This window comes from Patagioenas fasciata, chromosome 9 (genome assembly GCF_037038585.1).
Source record: "Patagioenas fasciata isolate bPatFas1 chromosome 9, bPatFas1.hap1, whole genome shotgun sequence".
Classification (NCBI taxonomy): Eukaryota; Metazoa; Chordata; class Aves; order Columbiformes; family Columbidae; genus Patagioenas; species Patagioenas fasciata.
In genome coordinates, this window is record NC_092528.1 from 15531362 (window position 1) to 15554373 (window position 23012).

General features: G+C 36.7%; 2 protein-coding genes across 7 annotated transcripts in view; one reads left to right on the forward strand and one right to left on the reverse strand.

Annotated features, from left to right (window-relative positions):
* Positions 1–23012, forward strand: part of RASA2 (RAS p21 protein activator 2) — a 423219-nt gene that overhangs the window by 194492 nt on the left and 205715 nt on the right. The window lies entirely within an intron of this gene.
* Positions 1848–23012, reverse strand: part of TRIP12 (thyroid hormone receptor interactor 12) — an 80279-nt gene continuing 59114 nt past the window's right edge. For 4 of the 6 annotated variants that reach the window (XM_065844229.2, XM_071812507.1, XM_065844225.2 and 1 more), the window contains 19 exons: positions 22503–22644; positions 21776–21967; positions 20914–21065; positions 18950–19122; positions 18436–18509; positions 18135–18334; positions 17192–17319; positions 16758–16909; positions 16163–16305; positions 15289–15445; positions 14047–14145; positions 13380–13494; positions 12924–13078; positions 12271–12435; positions 9671–9835; positions 6114–6227; positions 4583–4677; positions 4277–4380; positions 1848–3226 (listed from right to left, as the gene is read on the reverse strand). In XM_065844229.2, the coding sequence (XP_065700301.1) occupies positions 3030–3226; positions 4277–4380; positions 4583–4677; positions 6114–6227; positions 9671–9835; positions 12271–12435; positions 12924–13078; positions 13380–13494; positions 14047–14145; positions 15289–15445; positions 16163–16305; positions 16758–16909; positions 17192–17319; positions 18135–18334; positions 18436–18509; positions 18950–19122; positions 20914–21065; positions 21776–21967; positions 22503–22644 (2722 nt within the window). In that variant the 3' untranslated portion in view covers positions 1848–3029. The remainder of the gene's footprint in view (positions 3227–4276; positions 4381–4582; positions 4678–6113; positions 6228–9670; positions 9836–12270; positions 12436–12923; positions 13079–13379; positions 13495–14046; positions 14146–15288; positions 15446–16162; positions 16306–16757; positions 16910–17191; positions 17320–18134; positions 18335–18435; positions 18510–18949; positions 19123–20913; positions 21066–21775; positions 21968–22502; positions 22645–23012) is intronic. The other 2 variants (XM_065844230.2, XM_065844226.2) reach the window with 1 other exon arrangement.

Below are 23012 nucleotides of genomic sequence, written 5' to 3' on the forward strand. Positions count from 1 at the left end.
CAGCCTGCACATGAAATCTTCAATGTCTGATCAAGTTGGGCAATGGGCATAGGGATTTTACACATACTTGGAATTAATTCTTGTACATCTTCCTACAGAATATGAAGATGCACTACAATTTATTAATTCATGTCAGACGCAATACTAAAGTGTTCCCTACACAACAGATTTCTGTATAAAGCAAACACCATAAACAAGAAAAAAAAAAGAAAAAAGTCACAGTACAAGTTCAGAAGCAGCTGTCAGTGCCTGGATGACACTTTTGTGAATGATTCTTTGCTGCTCTTGTTAATTTAGAACATCAAATTCAACCCAAATAGTAACTGATGGCTGGTGTTCTCTAAAACCAGTTGAACTTACCACGTTACAAAAAGCTTCTATTTTCAAAAATAAGACTTACTGTACCTTTTATTATACCTTATAAAGATATACAAAACAGTTCAGTACTAAGACAACTACATGTTCTCATGAGGGCTACATAGTCCTCAGCAGGCATCTGCACACACCTACAGTGGATTTTGGTGAGTTCTTCCCTTAATCTAAAGTTCCTGAACAGGAGGAATCCCTAAGATCTTGCCCCACCCTTTCACTTGTTCTCACCTACTCTTAGATAACACAGCTCTGTTTGCAGGAAGGTATTGCAGTCATGTGAGCTGTGACTCTACAATTCATTTTTATGATTTACTGTCTTTACCTTTTAAGCCAGACTGCTCTTCTAATACAGTAAAAGCTGCCCTTGTTAGGAAACAAAGTGTCACCAAAAAGGGTTTCAATTCACTTTTCAGGCCAGCTATATCCTTGGTCTGTGCTGAAAACAATAGCACCAAAAAAAGGCAATTATCACCACAGGTACTTGGGTTTTTCCTTCCTTTTTTAAACAGGTAACCAATAAGTTATTTTCCCACTGAAACAGCATCACACAATGGCTATATATCAAACCTGAAAACTCCTCAAAATTTCAAAGTCAGCAGAAGCCAGATTCTAGAGGGAAACAACATGGGTAAAAAAATATCAATACACATGATATTTTAATGCAAAATATTAGCTTTTTTCTTTTTTTACACAAGTCAGTTTTTTTAAAATATAGAACCTTAAAAATGAACAAATTGCTATCCACACACTATAAACACTTTTTTGTGCTCAGTTTGATCAAGTTATCAGAACAATTTAAACACCAGTCCATAGTTTAAACACTGCCTTAAAGTTTTATAAAAATGATGTCGCACTGTGCGCTACCATTATTATATGTACAGTGTGAAGCGCCTTCTTTCAGTTTTAATACGGTAGTAGAAACTGTTCAGTTATCAGGTTCTCTGTGCAAGGATTTCACATTCTACTCATGCTCATGACAGATGTGCGTTACATTTCAGTGGCACTGGTATGAGCAACCACATGTAATTCTGTGCATGTTCACTGGAAGAATGTCCATCACAGGTACTGAAATATAGAGTCTAGAAGTACAAGTTCTTCAAGCTAGATAAAAGAAAACTTGTTATTGTTAGGTTAAGGAAAAGACTAGCCTGAGGAGCCAGAATTTAACAATTTCTAAGCACTGAAATGAATTTTGATTTCTCAAAGTTGAATAAAAATAAGTAACTATCACGTTTTCAGAGAGATGAACTATAGCAGGTACATCTCAGGAATATTTGTAATCATCCTTTTTTTTGAACCCGTAGAAAGAAAAAATTGCCCTCTAAGCTGGAGGTCTTAAAAGGTCTCGTTTTAGCAGTAAATCATCCACAAGTTGCAGGCTGTTAGCCAAGTAGATTTTAGGATGATTTACTTGCATTACAGCAATTTACACAATTGAACTTTATGCATACAGTACAAAACTATGAACAAAAAGGTGAAGCAAACTTTTTTATTTATATTCAGGTAAAAACATTAACCTGATGAAGTAAATTATTGCAGATTTGAGAAATCAGCACATAAAACAGTTGGACAGAGCATTGCTTACAGGTGCTTTATCTGTGTCAAAAGACAAAGGCTGAACTGTTTGTTCAAAGCTAGTGCTGGGGGCAGGGGAAAAAAAAACGAAAAACCTACAAAAGTAAGCAGGAACTTAGATCAAGAACAAGAAAACTCTTTACTCAAACAGGGAATGAAACAACTAATTTGTCTTTTAAAAAACTTTACATCAATTCGAAATGCTCTGGCCTTACCACAATACACACTGGCCAGCCCAAGCTCTTGGACTTCAGCTACATGAAAGAAATAATTCTCCCCAGCCTCTAGTAAGAGGCTTTTGCTGCCTGAATCACTGTGTAAACAGCTCTAGAGCATTGACTGGTAGAGGCTGTTGCCATTATATCCTAGCACTACAGTAAAACTATGCTATAAGAAAAGTTCTACCTAGTTACAAAGGCTGAATTATATTGACAATATATATTTGATTTCAGTAAAATTTAAATTATCTTAATCGGAGAAAGAGGCACGGAGCAGTTAAATGCCCATGCTAACCAAAACATAACAATTGTTGAATGTTGCACACAAAAAGAACCAAGTGAATTGCACATCAGACAATCCATGAGGATGGGCAAAATTAGAGGCAGGTGAGGGTACACAGAACTAGTCTACTAAACTAGATTTGTCAAATACATGGTGTCTTTTAATTTCTGTACTTATGTACAAAAGTTGTCTTTGGAGGAAAAACTTCAGACTTAGCTAGATGGATACACACAGCCCAGTATTAAACTGCACAGCGACATTTATTGTTCCAGCCTGGAAAAACATCCCTTTTTCAATTTCACACAGCAAAGCAAGTTAAAAACTTCACTCATCAAATAAATGATAATTTAAACAAGAACTTGCTAAAGAAACCTTGTCACAACAACTTTTAGGGCCTGATCACTTTAAGTCCACAGGGGCCTTTAATGAATATCAACCAAGTGTCTTTGTTTTTAATCTGCAAGCCGTTTTTCTACAACAAGAAGGCGTAACACGTTTCCTTGACTCAGGTGATATAGTTAGAAAAGAATCATGAGTTTTTCTTTTGCTGTAACAGGCAGACACTGCATTATTCATTGTGATCAGGAAAGATGGAATGACTGCTGCCCTTCTCTCGCAGCTATCAACAGTTTTTCACGCATTATCTCAATAGTTGAATAGTCCGGCAATTTGAGATAGTTCACACAAGTCATTACTGAGGGCAAGAAATCATCTGGATTCTCTGTAGACTCAAATGTCTTGCGTACAATTGTCAACGGAGGATTCAAACTTCGAAATCCTATTAATGAGAAAAGACATTCAGAATAAGGTTGTTCCTCTTGAAAACACCTAACAGTGACAGAAGCATGCATCTCATAACTGGCAGCTTAATCTCAGTTTTAAAAAGTTCAGAATATGACTTTATAAGGTCATGTAGCAAGCTTAAAAATGTCTAAAATCCTTTCTGTAGATTACTTTTCTAAGATGATTAAAAAAACAGAAGCTAGACACATCTACTTTCAAACTGGTGTTCTGCAGGTGTTAAATACTATTTCAATCACAGTATTTTTAAGCTTGTTGGTTTCATACACATTTTCTAAGATTCTCAGAAATTATTATGACAGTTGTACCTTTTTTAACTCCAGCTTTTCGTTCTCCTAACACTCAATTCTCTCTGCACCATCTCTCCCCAAAAGAGCTCTATTTTTTTTTTTTAAAGAGTCAACTCTTTCTTATAATGTCAATTCTTTAACAAAAAAGAAGTCCCAAAGCCCAAAGGATGTAAGTAATAGAACACATACATAAATTCAATTTTTACTTGCAAAGTGTTCAGCTGTGAATATGGTAAAATGTATGTTCTATAATGGTCCCTAGCAAAGACAGCAAATTCCTCAGTTCTCCTCACTGCCTTTCATCTAATTCTGAAATTCAAAACAGGGAGAAATTAAATTTTATCACTACACTAGTATTGTCTTCTTTCTAGGAAAAAAAAAACAACCAAAAAAAACCAACACAACTGGTTCCAGGTAGCAACACATCATTTTGTTGTTGTCATAACTGAACACACCTCTAGAATACAGTATTAAGGGTTTTCACTTTTGTTTAAATTCTGAACGGTTTTTTGCCTAGAGAGAACTGACTGAATGCCTGCCATGGGATTAACACAAAGACTGAGAATTCTACCTGAAGTCTACCCAGCCACTTCTGAAACTAGAAATATCAAACAAGTGTGATCCTGTAAAACACACAGATAAGTAATTTGTTCCTATACTGAAATAATCCATTTATTCTGAAATGCATTAACAATACTGATTTTATATATAGCAACATGCAATAAAACAAAATGTACCTCCTACAGGCAGTCTAGGGCTACCCGTCACAAACTGAAGAAACAGTCTCTGCTGCTCACTGTCAAAGCTACTGAGAATTTCAAAGAGATACTTCACTGCGCGACTACAGAGGAAAAAAAAGTACAAGCTATTACTATTTTGTTTCTAGTTGAAATAATTGCATCAGATTAATATTCAGTACAGTAGGAATATTTTCAAATATGTCTCATTCTTTTAGATTGATTAACAGTATATCAAGATTATTTAAATACAGATTTTCTAGTGCTACTATTGATTTATTTTTAAAAAGACCAACACCATATTACCTGTCATGTGTATAACCGTGGTCTGGCCTGCAACACTCCATTAAAGTCTTTGCATCCCAAGTGTCCGTTTTACTGCCGCACAAGAGTTGCTCCAACTATCAAATCAAAAAAACAAGGGAGGAAATTTTCCCCTTTAGAACTTGAAGTAGGATGAGTACTGTCAGTTCCAACTACCATTCCAGCATTCCACTTTCTGGAATGGCTTGCTGAAAAACCACCTCAGTCACCCCAAGTAATCCTCCCAAATTCCTTGAAGGCAGCAACTTCATCCCAGTGACAGCCTCATTTGCTGAATCTACCTTTGCATACAATCCGCTGCCACACGAGATGCTAAACGTATCTCTTAGAACAGAGACAGTTCTAATAAGCAATTTACACTGAGAACCCAAAACGCCTTAACTGTTTCAAAATCTCACAGTTTCAAAGCAATCTACCGGTACAGCAAGAATTAGAGTACTTACACTTGCTTTTTAGAACTCTGAGCTATTCCACAGAAGAAAAAAACCCACAATCATTAGACAGAGATGAATCCGTCAAACAGCAGTTTTGTACTTCAATTATTTTGCCCATTCTTCCTACGCACTTGGGCAAGAAGAAATGACAGGCTACAGCCAAAACATTAGAAGTTTCTAAAGACATCCTTCTAGGATACACAAGGAGTTGTAAAGCTCCAGTCTCAATAAAACAAGAGGTTTGACACCCCTAGCTGTTCTGTTCATGAACAGTTCAGAACAGTGGTGGTACTCTTTGAAAGTAGTACCAGAGAGCCACAAAGAAGAATCACTATGAGCAGCTTTAAGAGACTCTTACACTGCAAAGCACCAAGAACAAAAGTAACAGAAAGGCTTGGCTAACACACTGCTTCAGAGCATGCACGACATTTCATCAAGTCAAGGTGGAAACAAACCCTTCAAAGCACAGTCTTCAGATAAACTCCCTAAAGGCCAGGTAATAAAACATGCACTCTTCTAGTCCTTACAATCGTAAGTGGACTGAACTGAGACACAATTAAGACTGCAAGAATTTTACAAGGAAATTTATATGGTAGGTGGTGACAACAAGGCAAGATGAAGTATCCTTATTCTTTACCGCTTCAGCTGATCTTCTCTTACTGTCTAAAGCTTTATTAAAAAGCCAATTACTCTTTTAAAACAAACAAAAGAAAACCACAGAGAACATCCATCCAGGTAGCATCCACATCTACAGCTATTAAGAGGTACCACAATACAATTAATTTAATTAAAGTATCCATGCTAATATAGAGAGCCTGCATATATAAATTTAAGAACTTTTTTCAGAAAAGCTCCATACACTCAATTGCAAAGAAAACAGAGCTGTTCATAATAAAAGCATCAAATAAATGACCAAAGAAATCTTTAACATTTAAGTATGCAGTTTAAAGGATACTATGCTTTACTAACACACATCAGAAAGCCACAATTGCAGTGCATCCAGTGCACACACAGGTTCACACTGTCCATACATATAGATACAAGGTTATAAAAGCATCAGTAAAATCAGGTTTACCAACCTCCTCAGGATAGAAGTACTGAAGATGACTGAGGGGGAAGACCGATTCAAATCCATCTCTGAATGAGTCAAACTGTCTGGCAACACCTTCATTCAGTGCCCAAAATATAACCAACTGCAGGGAAAAAGAGTCATTTGAACAAAGGAAGCTTGGAATGATAACTACTGTACCAAAGACTGCAGCTGCAGAAAAAACTCTACAGAAGCCCAACCATATGCTCACTGTAGCTGTAGCAGAGTTTGAACTTAGATACATGGAGCTGCTCTACAGCGTTGCCTTGTTCTGTCCGAATTCACGAGCTGACACTGCTGCATGTGGGCACGGGCAGTGCTGCTGCAACGCAACACACTTTTTTTCTTTACAACTTCCTCATGTGGTCTGTCATTGTAAATTAGCTTAAAGTCAGAGTTCAAAAACCCTCATATTTAAAATAGCCCACGCATGCAACTCATGCAGAGCTCAATAACTTATCTGCAATCGGTTTTATCAAAAACAAAGTTAATACACGGAATTCAGAAAAGCCGGTTAAATTGATCCTGTTTAACAAAATACTTTAAAACAAATAAATATTTATTGGATATTTTTAGAAGCCTAACCTACATGTTTTCTCTGTACACTGATATCTGTTCAAAATGCAGCAACTGAACAGAAATCCTTAGGGCATCATTGGTAGTATTATATTAGCTTCCCCCACATAAATATATGGGTCCCTTTTCCAACACATTTATGAAAAGGAATTTCAGACTTTGTTATATTAAGTAGCTTAATATTATAAGAATACATGGGGAAGAAAGAAATAACTTAATTTCACATTACTGGCATTTGGTAAAAATTATAAAGCAAAAGACAGTAAGACAGGAGTCTAGGCTTTTTCTGTGTGCTTTTTTTGTTTTGTTTTGTATCTGCAGTTATCCTCAGGATTAACTTCACCTTCAAAAGTGGACAGCACATACTGAAACAATAATCACTAGCTAGGAAGGAAGGGGACATGACATAAACAAGACCAAATTTCTCTTAAATCTCCTGCAGCCAGTATTTCTCCACTAAATTAAAAAAATATATTGCACACAGCAGATTGCACACCAAGTTCAGATTATTTGCCCGTTAGTGCTACTGATGACTACACTTGCCCTGATTACCCTCAACTCCAGCAGGAAACGAAGGCTGGTTGTAAAACATGTGCTGTCAACACACAACTACTAGTTTTCAAATGTGTTAAAAGCTGACCTGGAATGCTGAAAAGTGCTTTGAAAGACATCTAAGGATGCATCTGAAAAGGATTAAAAACCTCACTGATACTGCTAGACTCCTGAAGCAAGTATTTAACACTGCCCCAGTGACTGAAGAGTTATTTGGTCCAGAAAGCTCTTGAAAGCCTATTGGGATCTGTTGATAAGCTTTCCTACAAAAAGGTCAGGCATTGAATTTCAGGTAGGATACATACCCCTGCTTTCACAAGTCAGGTCGCAATACCAAAGAGCAAGCTGGTAAGCACCAGCAGCACCGAAGGCTGTCCTACTGCATTCTGTGGCTGACTTAAAATTGTGATTACTTTTTATGACCAGGAGTATGTGGCAAAATTAAACTGCAGTGTATTCTTGTGGATTCTAAGAGGAGATCAAGTTGCTGGGCAAAAAACCTGCACTCCAGAAATTTTTTGTCCACTAATTTAGAACAAAGCCAGTCTCATTCTTTATAGCACAGGGGAGAGGAAAGAACGTCTTTCATTATACTGGTAGCTGAAATAGTTCTACTTCCTGATAAAGGTAACTCTCATGGGAACCATTCTTGGGTAAAGAAAGGGAGGAGGAGAGTGGAATGACATGCCTGCAGGAGAGGCACGAATAGTAACAGGAAGATAGTCTAGCTTTATAAACTACTTTTAATGGCAATGCACACACAAGATTTTAATGAAAATGCCATTTCCAAGAGCAGGGCAGCTGACCCACAGGGAACTGTACAGGCTACCTGATAAATTAAATACACTATTTCTAATTTGCAATTCATCAGACTTGCAATACAGAGGACACTAATTTTTCTCTCTGAAATGTTTTCCATTTCCTTGACATGAAGTCTGTACTGCTAATCACTGGGATCTAGTTTAAAATCTTCTCTATAAGGCAGGAATATAAAGACAAGGACAGAAAAAGTGCACAGGTATCCTTTAAAGAAAATAGTCTCAAAAGCTGTTTCGAAATAAGAGGAAAGCAAGCTTTCTGCAGTGACCTGCTTTTCCTTTACAACACCAGAGGCCTGCAATAGGACAACTACAGGACACCTGAGATGTCTGCAAGCCTTTCTCAGCATATCAGACACCTGGTACATGTTACCTAGAAGAAAAAAAAAAACCTGACTGCAAAACTGTACAAAAACCAGACTTGAAAGCAACCTTGCTCAGCTTTCCTGAGTAAATAGAGACCAGAAATACTGTTTCTAACAAATCATGATTGTTGGCATTGCCCATCTATAAGTCTGTAGTTTAATTTTGTAAGTAACTCCTGACTAGCAGAATTTGCTTTCAGCAAATAAAAATATGAGAACTGGATATGTGCATAACAGCTTGAATCTGGAAAATGAAGAGCAACTGCTCAATATTCAGTTGTGAGGATGACTATGGAATAACTTCAAAGTTCTCAGTTGATATCCAGGAGCTTACAGGCCCCTTTCTGAATCATTTTTAATGATACAGATATGTTTCTTATCAGTGCTTGAAAAATCTTAAGTCTTCAGAGTGAAACTGGAAGCAGACTAACCTGTCAGAAGGTTAGGAATCGGAATAATGGCTTTTTCATGATGAAATCGATCATTCTTACCTCCATCCCACTCAGGACTTTATGTGATAATATTGCATTCTTCCTTCCTTTCCTCATCTCTTTTCCAGACTGTTTTTAACCTTTTACCTTTAACACTTTCTTACAGAGAAAGAGTTTCATAACTTAGTTCAGCAGTATTGCCTTGTTGTTTTTCTAGGTTTTCTGTCCATTCTGATAAGAATATATCAATACACAGGTGTACTGTCAACTTATTATTGCACTCTTTTCCTTACCTATCTTTCTTATGGTTTGGGATTTTGTGTTTCCTTCTGTCGGGTTTTTTTTGGGTTTTGACTTGCAACTCAGCTGATGTTTTCTGAAGTCTGACTCGAGAAAACATCACTATTATTACAGCAGTTCAAAGCCCACTGAAGTGTGGGTGCTAACTCACTATTGCAAACAAATTAATTACTGTACCCAAATGTGGGATCTTTTTACACATTTTTCAAAGTCCACAGCTCAAAATACCTCACTTACTATAACACTTAAGATCAAAAAACCTACTTCTGATGACTTCATTATGTATAAACCAGACTGTTTTGTACTATAAAAATTTTAAAGTCAAGTGCACTGCTAGGATTCCAACAGTTTTTCTGTAGTAATGAACTAGTACAGAACAGAAGCAATCAGTAAAAAAATTACTGCTGTGCCCAGTTCACGAGAACAAACTGAAATAAATATGGAAGCTACTTGGGAGCAAGGTAGAAAGAATAAAGTTTTAGGCCTAGCTTTGCTTTTACATACCCGGAGATACTCCTCTAAATTGTGGATGGTAACCGGTGTATCTTTTCCCCCTTTTTTCAGTTCTATATTAGGAAACCCAGGAAGCGTGAAGTCCAGCCCTAGATCTTCCACTGAGCAGCCATTCATTGTCAGAGCCTCCAATGCATACTGTAGACTTTCTTTGGTCTGAAAAATGGTAAGTGAAAACCAGTGAGAACGATTCATTCACATTAACCTACCCAAAAGTTATGACTTCTAAAGCAGCAGCTTTGACTAAACATTTCTATAAGAATATCACTATGAATACTGTTACAGCACTCTTTGCTTTCCTTCTGTATTTTTCACATTAGGTTGGTGCAAAAGTAAGTGCAGTTTTTGCACTGTTGAAATTTGCCACTTGATATTAGAGCACATTCTCAGAAATTTGGTTATGTTATACATCAGTTTAATGCACTTTTCTTGCTTTATGTTTTTTTGCCACTGACTTATTACTTGCTGTTTATTCTCCATTTATTTTAGACTATGGAAATTATGGTAAATGAAAAGCAAATTCGGGCTATTTTCTTATTTGAGTTCAATATGGGTCATAAAGCAGTGGAGATAACAAGTGACATCAGCAACGCATTTGGCCCAGGAACTGCTAACAGTGTAGTGGTGGTTCAAGAAGTTTTGCAAAGGAGACAAGAGCCTTGAAGATGAGGAGCATAGCAGCTGGCCATCAGAAGCTGACAACCACCAACTGAGAGCAATCAAAGCTGATACTCTTACAACTACATGAAAAGTTGACCATTCTACAGTCATTCGGCATTTGAAGCAAACTGGAAAGGTGAAAAAGTTCGATAAGTGGGTGCCTCATGAGCTGACTTAAAAGAAAAAAACACATAAAAATCATTGTTTTGAAGTGTCATCATCTTCTACACAACAACAATGAACCATTTCTCAATTGGATTGTGATGTGTGACAAAAAGTGGATTTTATACAACAACCAGCAATGACTAGCTCAGTGGGTGGATTGAGAAGAACCTCCAAAGCACTTCCCAAAGTCGAACTTGCACCAAAACCAGTCCTGGTCACTGTCTGCTGCCGATCTGATCCACTACAGCTTTCTGAATCCTGGTGAAACCATTCCATCTGAGAAGTCTGTTCAGCAGATCAAGGAGATGCATCAAAAACTGCAACACCTGCAGCTGGCACTTGTCAACAGATAGGGCCCAATTCTTCTCCATGACAACACTGACTACACATCACACAACCAACACTTCAGAAGTTGAATTAATTGGGCTACAAAGTTTTGCCATATTCACCTAACCTCTCTCCAACCAACTACCACTTCTTCAAGCATCTTGACAATTTTTTGCAGGGAGAACGCTTCCATAACCAGCAGGACACAGAAAATGCTTTCTGAGAGTTTGTTGAATCCCAAAGCACAGATTTTTACACTACAGGAATAAAAAAACCCCTTATTTCTCATTAGCAAAAATTTGCTGATTGTAACGGTTCCTATTTTGATTAATAAAGATGTGTTTGAGCCTAATTATAAAGATTTAGAATTCACAGTCCAAAAACCACAATTACTTTTGCACCAACCTAATACATAATAGTAAACCAGGACAAACCAAGTAAACTGTCTTAATGGATAAACTTGAAAGACCGTAACAGTACACTTTTTTCTAGCAATTTTGGAATTACTTTAACTTCCTGCATATTATTTCTTTAGAAAACACTACTGCAAGAGAAAGAGACTTTTAATATGCTAAGGCTCTCAGGTTATGTTTTTCCTTAGAATAGTTAACAGCTATCACATTAGGCATCCATACTGACATTTTTCCGCTTTCATCCACCAGGTTTCAGGTTTTTCAAATCCTTATTGGGAAATTAAAAGCAGTGACCAAGGAGAGAGAGTGAGACAGTGAGGTAAAGAAGAAAAAAGGCCCACAAGCTTGCGATAACTTCACTAATAACAAAGCAGATGTATTAAGATTATAAATCAGGATGCCAGAAAGAGCATGCATGCCAAAGACCTTTTATCACTACTCAGTGACAGTGAATGGTATTTTTAGCTAAGCGTAGCTAAGCTTGAAAAATGAAGATTCTTCTGTATCTATGAAAGAACCTGTATGCTCACATATGAAGCCAGTTCACAGCAGTTCTGCATACGGTTTTCAATGTGGGAGGAAAAAAAACACACAAAAGGCACTCCTATAGAAGACTTGAAAATTTTACTAAACCAACTAATAAAAAAAGCCAAGACTTTTGAATGTTTATATATATATCTATGTATTTGATAGATTTTTCCTCTGACATTAAAGTTGGTTAGTTTTTTCAAAGTGGCCCAAAAAGAAGTTAACCTTACGCAAACACCCGGCAATTTTAGCCATTTCTAGCCTGCGTTTCACCACACAGAAGAATCCCATAATAAATTACTAATATTAGAGTCTACATTACAAAAAAGACTGTTACGATAACTAGCCAATTATTTAATAACATTAAAATGACTTCTTTTATTAGCATGAAGCCACTGTCACTATTAAGCATTACCATACACTCTCAATTACAGATGCTTCATAAAATCCGAGCATGCATGAAGATGCACTCTTCCATTCTTAAAGTTAGTTTCCCACCTGTGTTTTGTCCTGTTCAAGTCTTTTCTTTTGTCTTACAATATCTTCAAGGTGATATATCGATTTGGCTACTACTGGATCAATACTGAACAAGTCATGTGATGTCAAGGAAGTTTCCTGTCGTAACATCCACTTATAAAAAGGAAGTCCAAGGGGAAGGTCCACCTGGAAATTAAAACTTTGGTTAGTATTGAACCACCTTCCAAAACTATATCTTCTGCTACTTTATCTTTTCACTAGAACCAGAACACTATTTATTATTTCATAGTTCTGGCACACACCAAAATATCATGTCTGAGAAATTTACAGTTGAGAACGACAACTGACTGCCTAGTACATATTCATAAGAGCAACCAGCAAGCTAGCAGCTGGAATAACAGTAAGCCCAAAATTATCTCAAAAGAGGATTGGAGAGCGATTGCAAGACATGGCAGGCAATGGCTTTTATTTTTTTCACTATGGTCTCAAAAGCCACTGTAAAGACCTTCAACGTACACTACCCTTTCCACCTCAAAAGCTCAGCTGCAGCTCATCTCCAGTCACCCTGTCCAAACTGCTAGAGCTGAAAATAATTCCAACACTACTTTTCCCCAGAGCCAGAACTAGAATTTGCACTTAACCCTTTAGAATTATGTTTTCCATTTTATCCTCACCAGTCTAAAATCCATAATGGCCTTGGCCATTAGTTTTCCTAGAAAGCGGAACTTCATTTTAACTTTTGCAATGTGAGCTGGTTTGGCTGTTCTACCAAAAGGAAGTGCAAAAAGGCCCTGAAGGTTATGGATGTACTTGGTACCTTCCTGGTTTCCTGTTGAGGAAGAAAATAAAAATAGTTCAATACATACACAGCTAATTCCATTCCAGATGCAAGTTTGAAAGTAGCTATCAGATAAACATAGTGTGAGCTTCACATAAAACTTAACAAACAAACAAACAAAAAAACCAACACAAACAAAAAAACCTACACACATACCACCACAAACACTATTATGAGCTATATTATCTGACCCCAAACTGAGGTACTTTTTCAGTCAAAGCCATTCATATCATTAAAGTCAACTTACTTAATATTAGATCAATATCGATAGTTAAGGTAGTAAAACATTTACCTTTTGGATTGGCTAAAGTCACTTCTTCTCCCCTCCAAAGGCCTAGGTCTGCTCTCTGTAGTTCCTGAGATACAAGTGCATAGAACTCTAGTGTGGGGCCCAGGCCTGTGCCAACCTTCAGCAGGAGGAAGGGAGGGAGGGAGGATGTTGGGAGAGGAGGAGGAATGAGATAAATAAGTAAATGAGTCCATTAGGTCAGTTTGAATATCAAATCTTTTCTTAGTCTGAGAAACATAGTACATTACTGGCTATAAAGAAACTGCATTGCAAAAAGCATCTAGAGAACCAAACCTAACTATGCCAACTTTTACAATACATCTGAAACAGCTTGGAAAGACCACGTATCAGAGGGAATAATAGTGGAATAAAAGTATTAACCACCCATTGATGATATTATAGAAGAAATGCACACAGCTATTTCTTTAGAGTTACAAAAAAGCACCCTGCAGAATAAGACTGATTATGAAATGCAGTAGATCAGAAAGTTTTCTGCCAGCAAGTACAAGTCACAACCAAGTGCATTAGGGATAATTAATAGATAAAGCTCTGTAGCACCAGCAATAGGAAGGACCAAGACTCTGACCAAGTCATTTTATGAAAGTTGTAACTTTTTTTAATTAATCTTCAGTAAAAAGGGGTTAAATTAGACTGCATTGATGTTACTTACTTCATTTTCATACTGGATTTCCAACATGGCTCTTGAACTGCCTAGATCCTGCATCACAGATTCTGCCTGTTTCAACAGCTCATCTCTGTTCACAGTGCGCTATACATTAGAGAAGTTTCAAGTAGTGAAATTATGTCTGTAAGTCCCAGGTACCAAGGCAGTTACAACAGGAAAAAAAGTTATACAAGTTTTTCCACCCCATGCTAATAGTTCCACAGTTCAACAATTCACAAGCTTGTACTTTGATAAAATAATTCTTGCTTCTATTTGAAAACTGACCAGAATTAAAGAGTTTGACATAAAATGGAAAACCAATGCCTTACATTTTTATCAGTATAACTAACAGGTACTACTCCTGCCAAGAATCTGGCAGTAGGACTATAACATAGCAGTGTTGTCGTATGCTGCTACATACCTCAAACTAATATGTGGAGAAGAAAACACAGAATTAAGATGCAAAGGTACAGCAACCTAAAGGAACAATCTTATACTCTGCCCTTGCAGACTGTCTAGTAGGGAAAGTGGCAGATTTCAAAACAAAACAGAATAAATACCCAACAAAAAAGAATAGAAAAGACCACACACACAACAGCACTGGGATTCCTAAATGTCGGAAGCTGTAGGCTAGTTGAAGTAGATTCTCATGTCTCTTGTCTTTTTTCCTCAGAGGTATTCAAAATCATACAGCAGACCTATACTATGCAGATCTTAGTTTAAGATAACATCTCTCCAGTCTCAAGGCAGACACCGAAGATTCCCTCAATTTAAAACAGTCATAGCTTAGTTTTATTATGTTGCGACAGGAGGTTTAATACTCTCCCAGAATACAAAGATCATGTTTTTGTTTATTTAGGTAACACTTAAAAGTCTAAATACTATTGCTTGAATTATTCTGAAATTGTACATAAAGCAAACCAGAAGTTTACATGCTAATATATGGAAATATCACTAATGTAACCTCTTTGAGTATAGTTTCAGGAATTATGCAAAGATTCCAAAATGAAGCAGGATGTGAGGAAGCAGGTGCAGCATCCTTGAGCCCCTTCTGCCACCTGCTGGCAGACACCCAGTAACATTGTGCTTTCTATTCAGAGGCTTTTAAATGAAAAAAAAAATATCTCACCCTTCATCAGTATACTACCAAAACCTGTAGTTTTACAAATGAATCTTGCTCACAATGAACTTCTTAAAAACAATACAAAAACAGTTCATTCATGCCGTTTTTAAACAAGGTATACCTACTTTTTTCCTGTCCAGTCGTGGTGCCACTCTGCTATCCTGAGAATCCGATTGATTGATTTCTGGATTGGTATCCAGTAGTCTTTGCATGGCTCGATCACGATCAAAAGCAGTTACATAAAACAGCATTTGGCGGGTATCAAATGGAAAGAAAAATGGGCTGTAAAGAGCATTGGATTAGTTAGCTGTGTTCCAACTAGCATCTACAAAAAATTCCAGAAACTCCTAACTTCCACAAAAATAACTCAAAACACTTGAAAGTCTTGGCTATGCAAAGCTTATATTTGAAAATAGTTTCTCTTGAGTACATATATCCAGTCAATTGTCAGTGTTGCTTCAATTAACATCTGGAAAAATTCACAAATACCAACCCCGATTTCTTTCAAGTGCAGAAGGCTTACAGCTTATGCTCTGTAAAAAGTATTACAAAGTACTATGAAAACAGCTTTATAAAATTCTTTATAGTATTTTATCAGTAATTATAAAAATATTTCCCTGTGGACCATATTGAATATGTTAAGATGAATGTAGCGGTATGAGAAAATGCCATTAAGCAGTTTAACAAGAGAAAAAAAGAAATTACCTGGATAATCACATACTATGTTTCAAAAAGAAAACTTCAGGTTGCTCAGAAACTCCTGTAAGAAGTGGTCCACACTTTGCAGCTAGTCTATGCCTCCATATTTAGTTTAAGCTTGCAATAAAGGTATAAACATTTATCCAAGTGTCACTGTGTAACTTAGCAAGAGTTCCCTGACTACATTCTACTCTCCTCCAGCATTTTCAAAAGCCTTGTCGCCTATGATACAGCTGGGCTGCCCAGCCAAGTGGCCTACAGAATTCAAATGAGAGGCACTATACAGCAAGTCATTCGTACCATGTTTTTCCAAGTTCTGTCAGCCAAGTCGGTATGTTTCCTGTCATAATTACCAAAGGATCCTGAAGCTGCCTGTTTGCTTTTGCTGTCAGTTTACTGTTGATAAACTCTGAGGTTGGAATTATCTCCTTGCAGATTGCATTCTGTAATAAGTAAAAACAATGTTACTTCTAAAGAAATGCTGGAAAAAATATTATGCCTTTGTTAAGAGCGGTTTTTATACTTCCAATTTGTTTATCATCACAAGAAAAAAAAACATTGTCACTTTGGTCATACAGAGTCTAAGCCATGAAAATAAGGTTGAGTAGATTCTTACTATTCAATTTATTTTCAGAAATAATGTTGCTCTTTGAACTTACAGAAGGGAAAAGCATAGAAGTGTTTTACACACTACAGAGAAAGTATAATCGACTGTAAGAATTTATAGCCTTTGTTTTACCAGAAGTTAGAGAAACAGGTAGGGGGAAATGATAGTATTGGCATTATTCTGGCTTGGTGGTGGGCAGCAGGCAAGGGAAAAAGACTATTTTAAGGTGTTTCAGAACAGAGTTGTCTGTATCAAGTATGAAAGTGATTTAAAAAGTGCTTTACTCACATCATACAAGTAATACCAGTATCGACTGATAGCATGTAAAACTCTCAAAAGAAGAATAACATCCAATGAGGGATCTTCAAATGTTATGTTTTCAGGTGGAGTAGATATGAGGTAAACTTCTAGAGGATTTAATACTGAAGGGCATACACCATCTGGCAGGAAAAAAAGAAAATGTTATTAAAACAAAACAATTAGTCTTTCCAATATTTAATTATTAGGAGCGCAGGTAGCAATAGTCATGTCATTCAGTTAACTACAACAGTTGAGTCAGATAATTATGTATCTTATTTTTAGTCTTAATAAACACATTAATATATACTTGGTTTTCTTATATTTTGCTTGCTTTAAAAGAAACACTGTGGTGCCTAAAGACTCTTCTCCCCCATCCTTCCAGAAATTCCACAAATCTAACATAAGGAAGGTAGCACACTCACCATGCCACAATTCATCGTGCTTTTTAGAATTTCTAGGGGAGGTTTTTGTGGGAGCAGTTTGTGCTCTTCCTCTTTTACCACCAACACAGTCCTTATTACCATCTTCATCCTCTCGCACTGGCTTGTACCTAAAAAGAAATTGAAAGTTAAAAACATGTTTGCAAAATACTAACTTACATAGAATCAAAAGCAGTTACAGAAGTGTTAATTCTTTGACTGCCAGAATTTAACTTGAATGACAGTTAAAAGCAGAAAGACAAAAGCATTTGGGTATCATCCAGCCTTTGAAGCCTCTGAAGCAAAGTATGTCACGGGGAAGAAAACTGGGGACCCTCCCTCTGGCACCATGAACTGGAAGAAGAGAAGCAGAACGTAGAGACAAAAAAAACAGTTTGTTTGAGGTTTGTTGTGGTGGTTGTGGCTTTTTTTTTGGAGTTGTTTGGTTGGTTGGTGCTGGTTTGTTGTTTGGGTTTTTTCTGCATAACACATTTAAGTATTAGAAAGAAAAAGACACTGCTAAATGTTTAAAAGTTTGGCACAGTCAAAGGTCAATCCTGCTCCCTGCAAAGTATAGCCAGAGAATTCACGTACCTGCACAGCAATGTATTAATACTATGGAAACCAGTTTGAAGTTGACCATTACTTGTAGGCCACAGACACATTCTCTGTTCGTGGTTAGTTACCTAACACTGACTTCTCTCCGTCTAGCAGGTATCATTTAAGAATCTCCAATTCTTGTTTAGCAGCTTTGCTCGTGAACCAAAAAGAGCAGTAGCTAACAATGAATTCCTACTAAGATTTAAGTATCTCAAGGACATCAGGAAAATCAAAGCTCCACAGATTTGGAGGGGCATGTGAAAGACACAGCTATATTCCCATATTTTTTTTATGTATGTACATCTAGGAAACTGGAGTTGTCCCTCAGTTTCTCTAGCCAACTTACCAAATGGTGTGAGTTTTTGTCCAAATCCCAGCTCTTCCCAATGGATTGCTTTCATCATCTGTAGACTCCCTCTCCTCCTCAGCTTGCAAACTGTACTGCCTAACTGCTTGATACACAGTCATATTGTATGGCAGCAAGTGATCTCCAATGTAAAACTGCAGTCTATGTCTCACATTCCCTGAATTTAAGAATTGAGCAGCCTGAACAACAACAAAAACAAAACACACCACACAAGTAAGGAAACTTGTAGCTAGCTTTTTTTTAAGCTGTTCCCTTCCTTACCCCCACAGCAAAAGCTTACCAAAGATTCATCTATTTCTTCATCTGACCCATCATCATCACTATCCTCATCATCTTCTCTAACTCTTCCATAGCCTGAGGCAAGAGAAGAGATATCCTCATTTGTTTTTACATGAAATGTAGCAATGCTTTTGTACTTTTTTCTAGACTCCACTGTTTAAAACAGCTCCAAAATATATCAGTTAAAAAAAAGCAACATTCAGACACACTAGAACACATTTCAGTATCCACATCTGGCATAAAAAATGCCAAGTTACAGTCAGTTTGACAGTCCAACTAGATTACACTTGTGTTAGTATTTAGACTGAATTGTTTACAACAGGGAAGAGTTTGTCCCAGAAAAGAGCAGGTTGTCCGCACCCTTAGTCTCCACCCCTGTGAGCAAGATACATTTACAGGTACCTCCCATTTGCCTTCAGTATAATCCTCACAGGTTATTACGGATTCCATACTACTGACAGTAGTGATTATCCCAAGAAGCAAAACACATGTGACTGTATAATATATATATATACCTCTAACTACAAGGTATCTTTCAATGGCTTGTACCAAAGCCAAAGGATCAATCTTCACAGGTCCACCTTTCCACTGTTTCACATTAGCACAGTCTGGATGTCTCTGCAGCTGGCATTTTAATTGATGTGTATTGAAGAATTTTAAAGCTTGGGATCCTCTGTTAAGAGAAAAACTCAAAATAATTTGTGAAAAAAGTTGCTACACAAAGAATCTAATAACCACATAGCATTTAAAAATGCATTAAAATAGGCTGATTCATGCATTTAAGAATTCAGTTGTTCTGAGTATTATTTCTCAGTCTATTTCTCCAGAAATAAGATACTAAGATACAGATAAACAGATTAAAAACTCTATTCTACAAGAACACTGGAATCCAAATTGGACAAAATTCAGTTTCCAATGAAAGCTACATTGATTAAGAGCCAGTCCAGTCTGGGGTCTAATTACAGTATGGCCTATACTGACCATCTCTGAGGTCTGGAGCTGCTCAGTGGTCACTGATGCCGCATAAGATTTAAAGCTGCATTTACCTGCAGCGCAATAAGGATCAGAATCAGGGGTGGAAAATGCAAGTAACTAGTCATATGTTTTTTTAATAAGGACCTAAAGAGACAACCTGAAAACTTTTTTTTGGCCAAGTATAGCTTATACATACGTTCCACCTCAAACAATCAATACTCAAGCTAGCTGTTTTTATACACAAACCTCTTATCTTGGGCTGCTTCTACATCCAGGTGCTAGTGGAAGACTACCTAATCTTAATGCCTCAAAATCCTCACTGATATAATCCACAGTAAGACTAGTAGTCAATGCTGCAGTACTCTCACTTCCCATGTTTAATTTTCTACCAAAAAGAACAGCAGAATTTTGCTTCTATGATTAGAAGCTTTATAACTTTTTTAGCTCTCCCCTTTTCTACAGAAATAGTACATATTAGGAAGTCGTGTAAGATTATGGAGCACACGCTATTCACAAAGTCAGTATCAAGACAATTCCTTCACACATTAGAAGTCTGTATATTGCATTGATTCCCATGGATTTTAACAGTTTCACAGAAAAAATACTGATTTTTAATGTAAATTAGATTAATGCTACAGTCTGAAGCTGTAACACATCTACTGTAATGGATGTTGTGTCACAATTAGTGACAAAATAATCCATTCTATCTTACTACCTGAGAGACAGAAGACTAGCATTTCAGACTTCAAAATAATAGTTTTCAAAACAATCATTTTCAGTATTCATTCCCTCCTAATTTCTACATAATCACAAGAATGTGTCTCTAATCAAACTGAGCTTTTAGCCAGCGCCACAAAACACTTTCAAAACTTATATGCAACTTACGCTCGAATAGACTTACTAACCACTATGCAATTAATGAAAAATAATGTTGATTTAATAAAATACAAAAAATAAATTGTAGAAATAGTTCTTCAGTCACTCAAATTTGTTACTTAAAACACAGATTAGATTTGGAATCCAATTTATCTTAAGACACAGGGCAGATGCACAGTTACTTTAAACTGTGTTGACAGCCACAGTTATCACTCAATCTATTATTATCCTAGAGAACAGAACTTATCTGAATATCAGAGTTTAGTACTGTAATACAAACTTGGCAATTTAATTACTTCACTAATAAAATATCAGTGTGTCAGCAATTAACAGATGATTTCTTTCTGGTGTTTGTTACATGGCAACAAGGGAAACATTTGAATTTTTTAAGCTTAGAAATTGCATTTAAAATTACACATCCACCTCCAATCAGAGAAGTTCCACACTGTAAGTAAACCTTTGGTTAAATATCCAATCTTCCACTGAAAAAGAAAAAGTCAACCGTGTAATTGCTTTTGTCTGTAACAGGGTCAGAACTTTCCATTAACTCCTGGAACTTACATGTTGAAACAGGTTTTAGAAAACAAAAGCTGCCAACAAAAACTGTTACCTGAGCATTAATCCTTACCTGCTCCCTGTTCCATTTCCACTAGGGAAGTCATGCACTTTTACAGGAAACTGTTCCATCTGACTGAGGCAATTGTTCATTTTATGGACTAATGCCAACAAAGGTGCATTTTCTAATGGCTCTAGTCTTCCAAGGGGCTCTTCTCCAGGAAGCTGAAATAAATTCCAGTCCTTTAGTTACATGCTTGAATTAATTAATCTTAAAACAACTTATACCACAAGCTGTTTAAAAAAAAACAAACAAAACCAAACCAAAAAACCCAGAACACACGTACAGAAATTGAGAATCACTGCTCTCACTTTAAGTAGCAGCAGTATCAGGATGACGAGATGACAAATTTATGAAAGACTCATTTCAAAAAAATGTACTTTTCCTTCCCGACTTCAACTGAACAGCTCTATAGATTTTACACATTCACCCTTAACCATGAGTAGTAAGCTTCATAGAAGCTGTAGCTGTCTGCTTTCCTCTCTTCCACTTTAAAAACAGGACAATCTAGTTTCTTGCAGTATTTAGGAGTACAGAGAGCAACTGATAAGATTACTGACCAAAGTCTTTCCATATCAACTTCTTAAAACTCAGAAACAACTTTTAAGTAGTTCAAGACTCAGACAATTGGCCATTTTAGATTATTTCTTTTTCCACTGTTGTATGGAATTTTCTGTAATTACAGGGTATTCTAAAAAGTTTGACTTGTAAAGACATAGAACTATGTGGAAGTTGTAGTGTTATACAGCTTAGACATAAACAAAACAATCCTTCTATACTCTATCTTAAAGTCAAGGTCATTGCTGAACCTCTCAGATGATTAGTAAGTACACTTTGAGAGAAAAACTAAGAATAACAAAACAATAAAACTTACTGGAGAAGAAAAAAATACATGAAGAAATCTTTTCAATCTGATGTCCCTGCTTACAGTATCTTTCTCACTTTTAGATGTCAAGTAAAGCAGCAGTTGTTTAACAAACCCACTATGCTGGATTTCAAATGAGGAGACATCAGACTCCGAGACAATGCTACGGATTTCTACAAGGCACTCTGTTCCACCATCCACCTGAAAAATATGAAGGTAGTGTGTTACTACCCAGCTATAAAGGGCATAGGAAATTGTGTTTTTCCTACTACTGCATGGAACAGCTCTAAAGGGAGGAGGAAAAAAGGGAAAGCCTGTAGCGTATAGTAACTCAGTACAAGCAATAACAATGCAAGTAATCTGAGGATGAGCAATTTCTCTATTCAAGAGGGGACATTACAGGCAACATCTACATTTTCCTTGTTTTAAGAGAAATGCAAGGTCTCAGTTCTGTCTCATGCAACATAAAGGTAAGCTTCAAATAGAGGGTTTAGGAAAACAAACCAAAAAAAAAACCACCACCACCACCCCCCCCCAAAAAAAACCCCCAAAAACAACAACAAAAAGAAAACCAAGCAAGCACACCATTGCAAGTTGGGAAACACTGTATCATCATTTAAGATTAAGAAGAAAAAGCCTATGCTTAAAATACTGGCCAGCTTTCCTCTGCTTGTCTCCTAAATACTTCACTGCGTCCATTCCCACCCTCACCCCAAGTAAGTTTGCCATTTCTAACCTGGAGGTTGAGTTGTTCAGTTGCAGTGCAAAGTCTCTGTAATACATTTAGTGCTGGATTGCTTCCATCCATGTTTTCAGAACTAAAATAACGTTCTACAAATTTATGGGCTTGCTCCTTAATCCAGCCCTTAATTTTTTCTCTGTAAGGAAGCATACAAAAGGCATTTGGCCACACTTACCATTTGCATACTCCAATTTTACAAGTAAACACAGCGAGAGGATCATTTTCATCGTGTTTAACAGCAGTCACAGACTAAATCCTTTCCTCTTACTCCAACACAGTAAGGGTCTGTTCTCTACAGATTACTTCTAACACCATTTTTTCCCCAATTCTCCAATTTTTCCCCAGTATGCTACTTTAACCTATTAAGATGCTATTTTCTCAAACTTAATTTATTGATTTTTCTTTCAGAGTTATTTCAAAAGTGGTTAAACTCAAACTTCCATGACAGGTGCTACTTAATCATCTAATGGCTTATCATAAGCAAGCAGCTGCACCTTAAAGTCA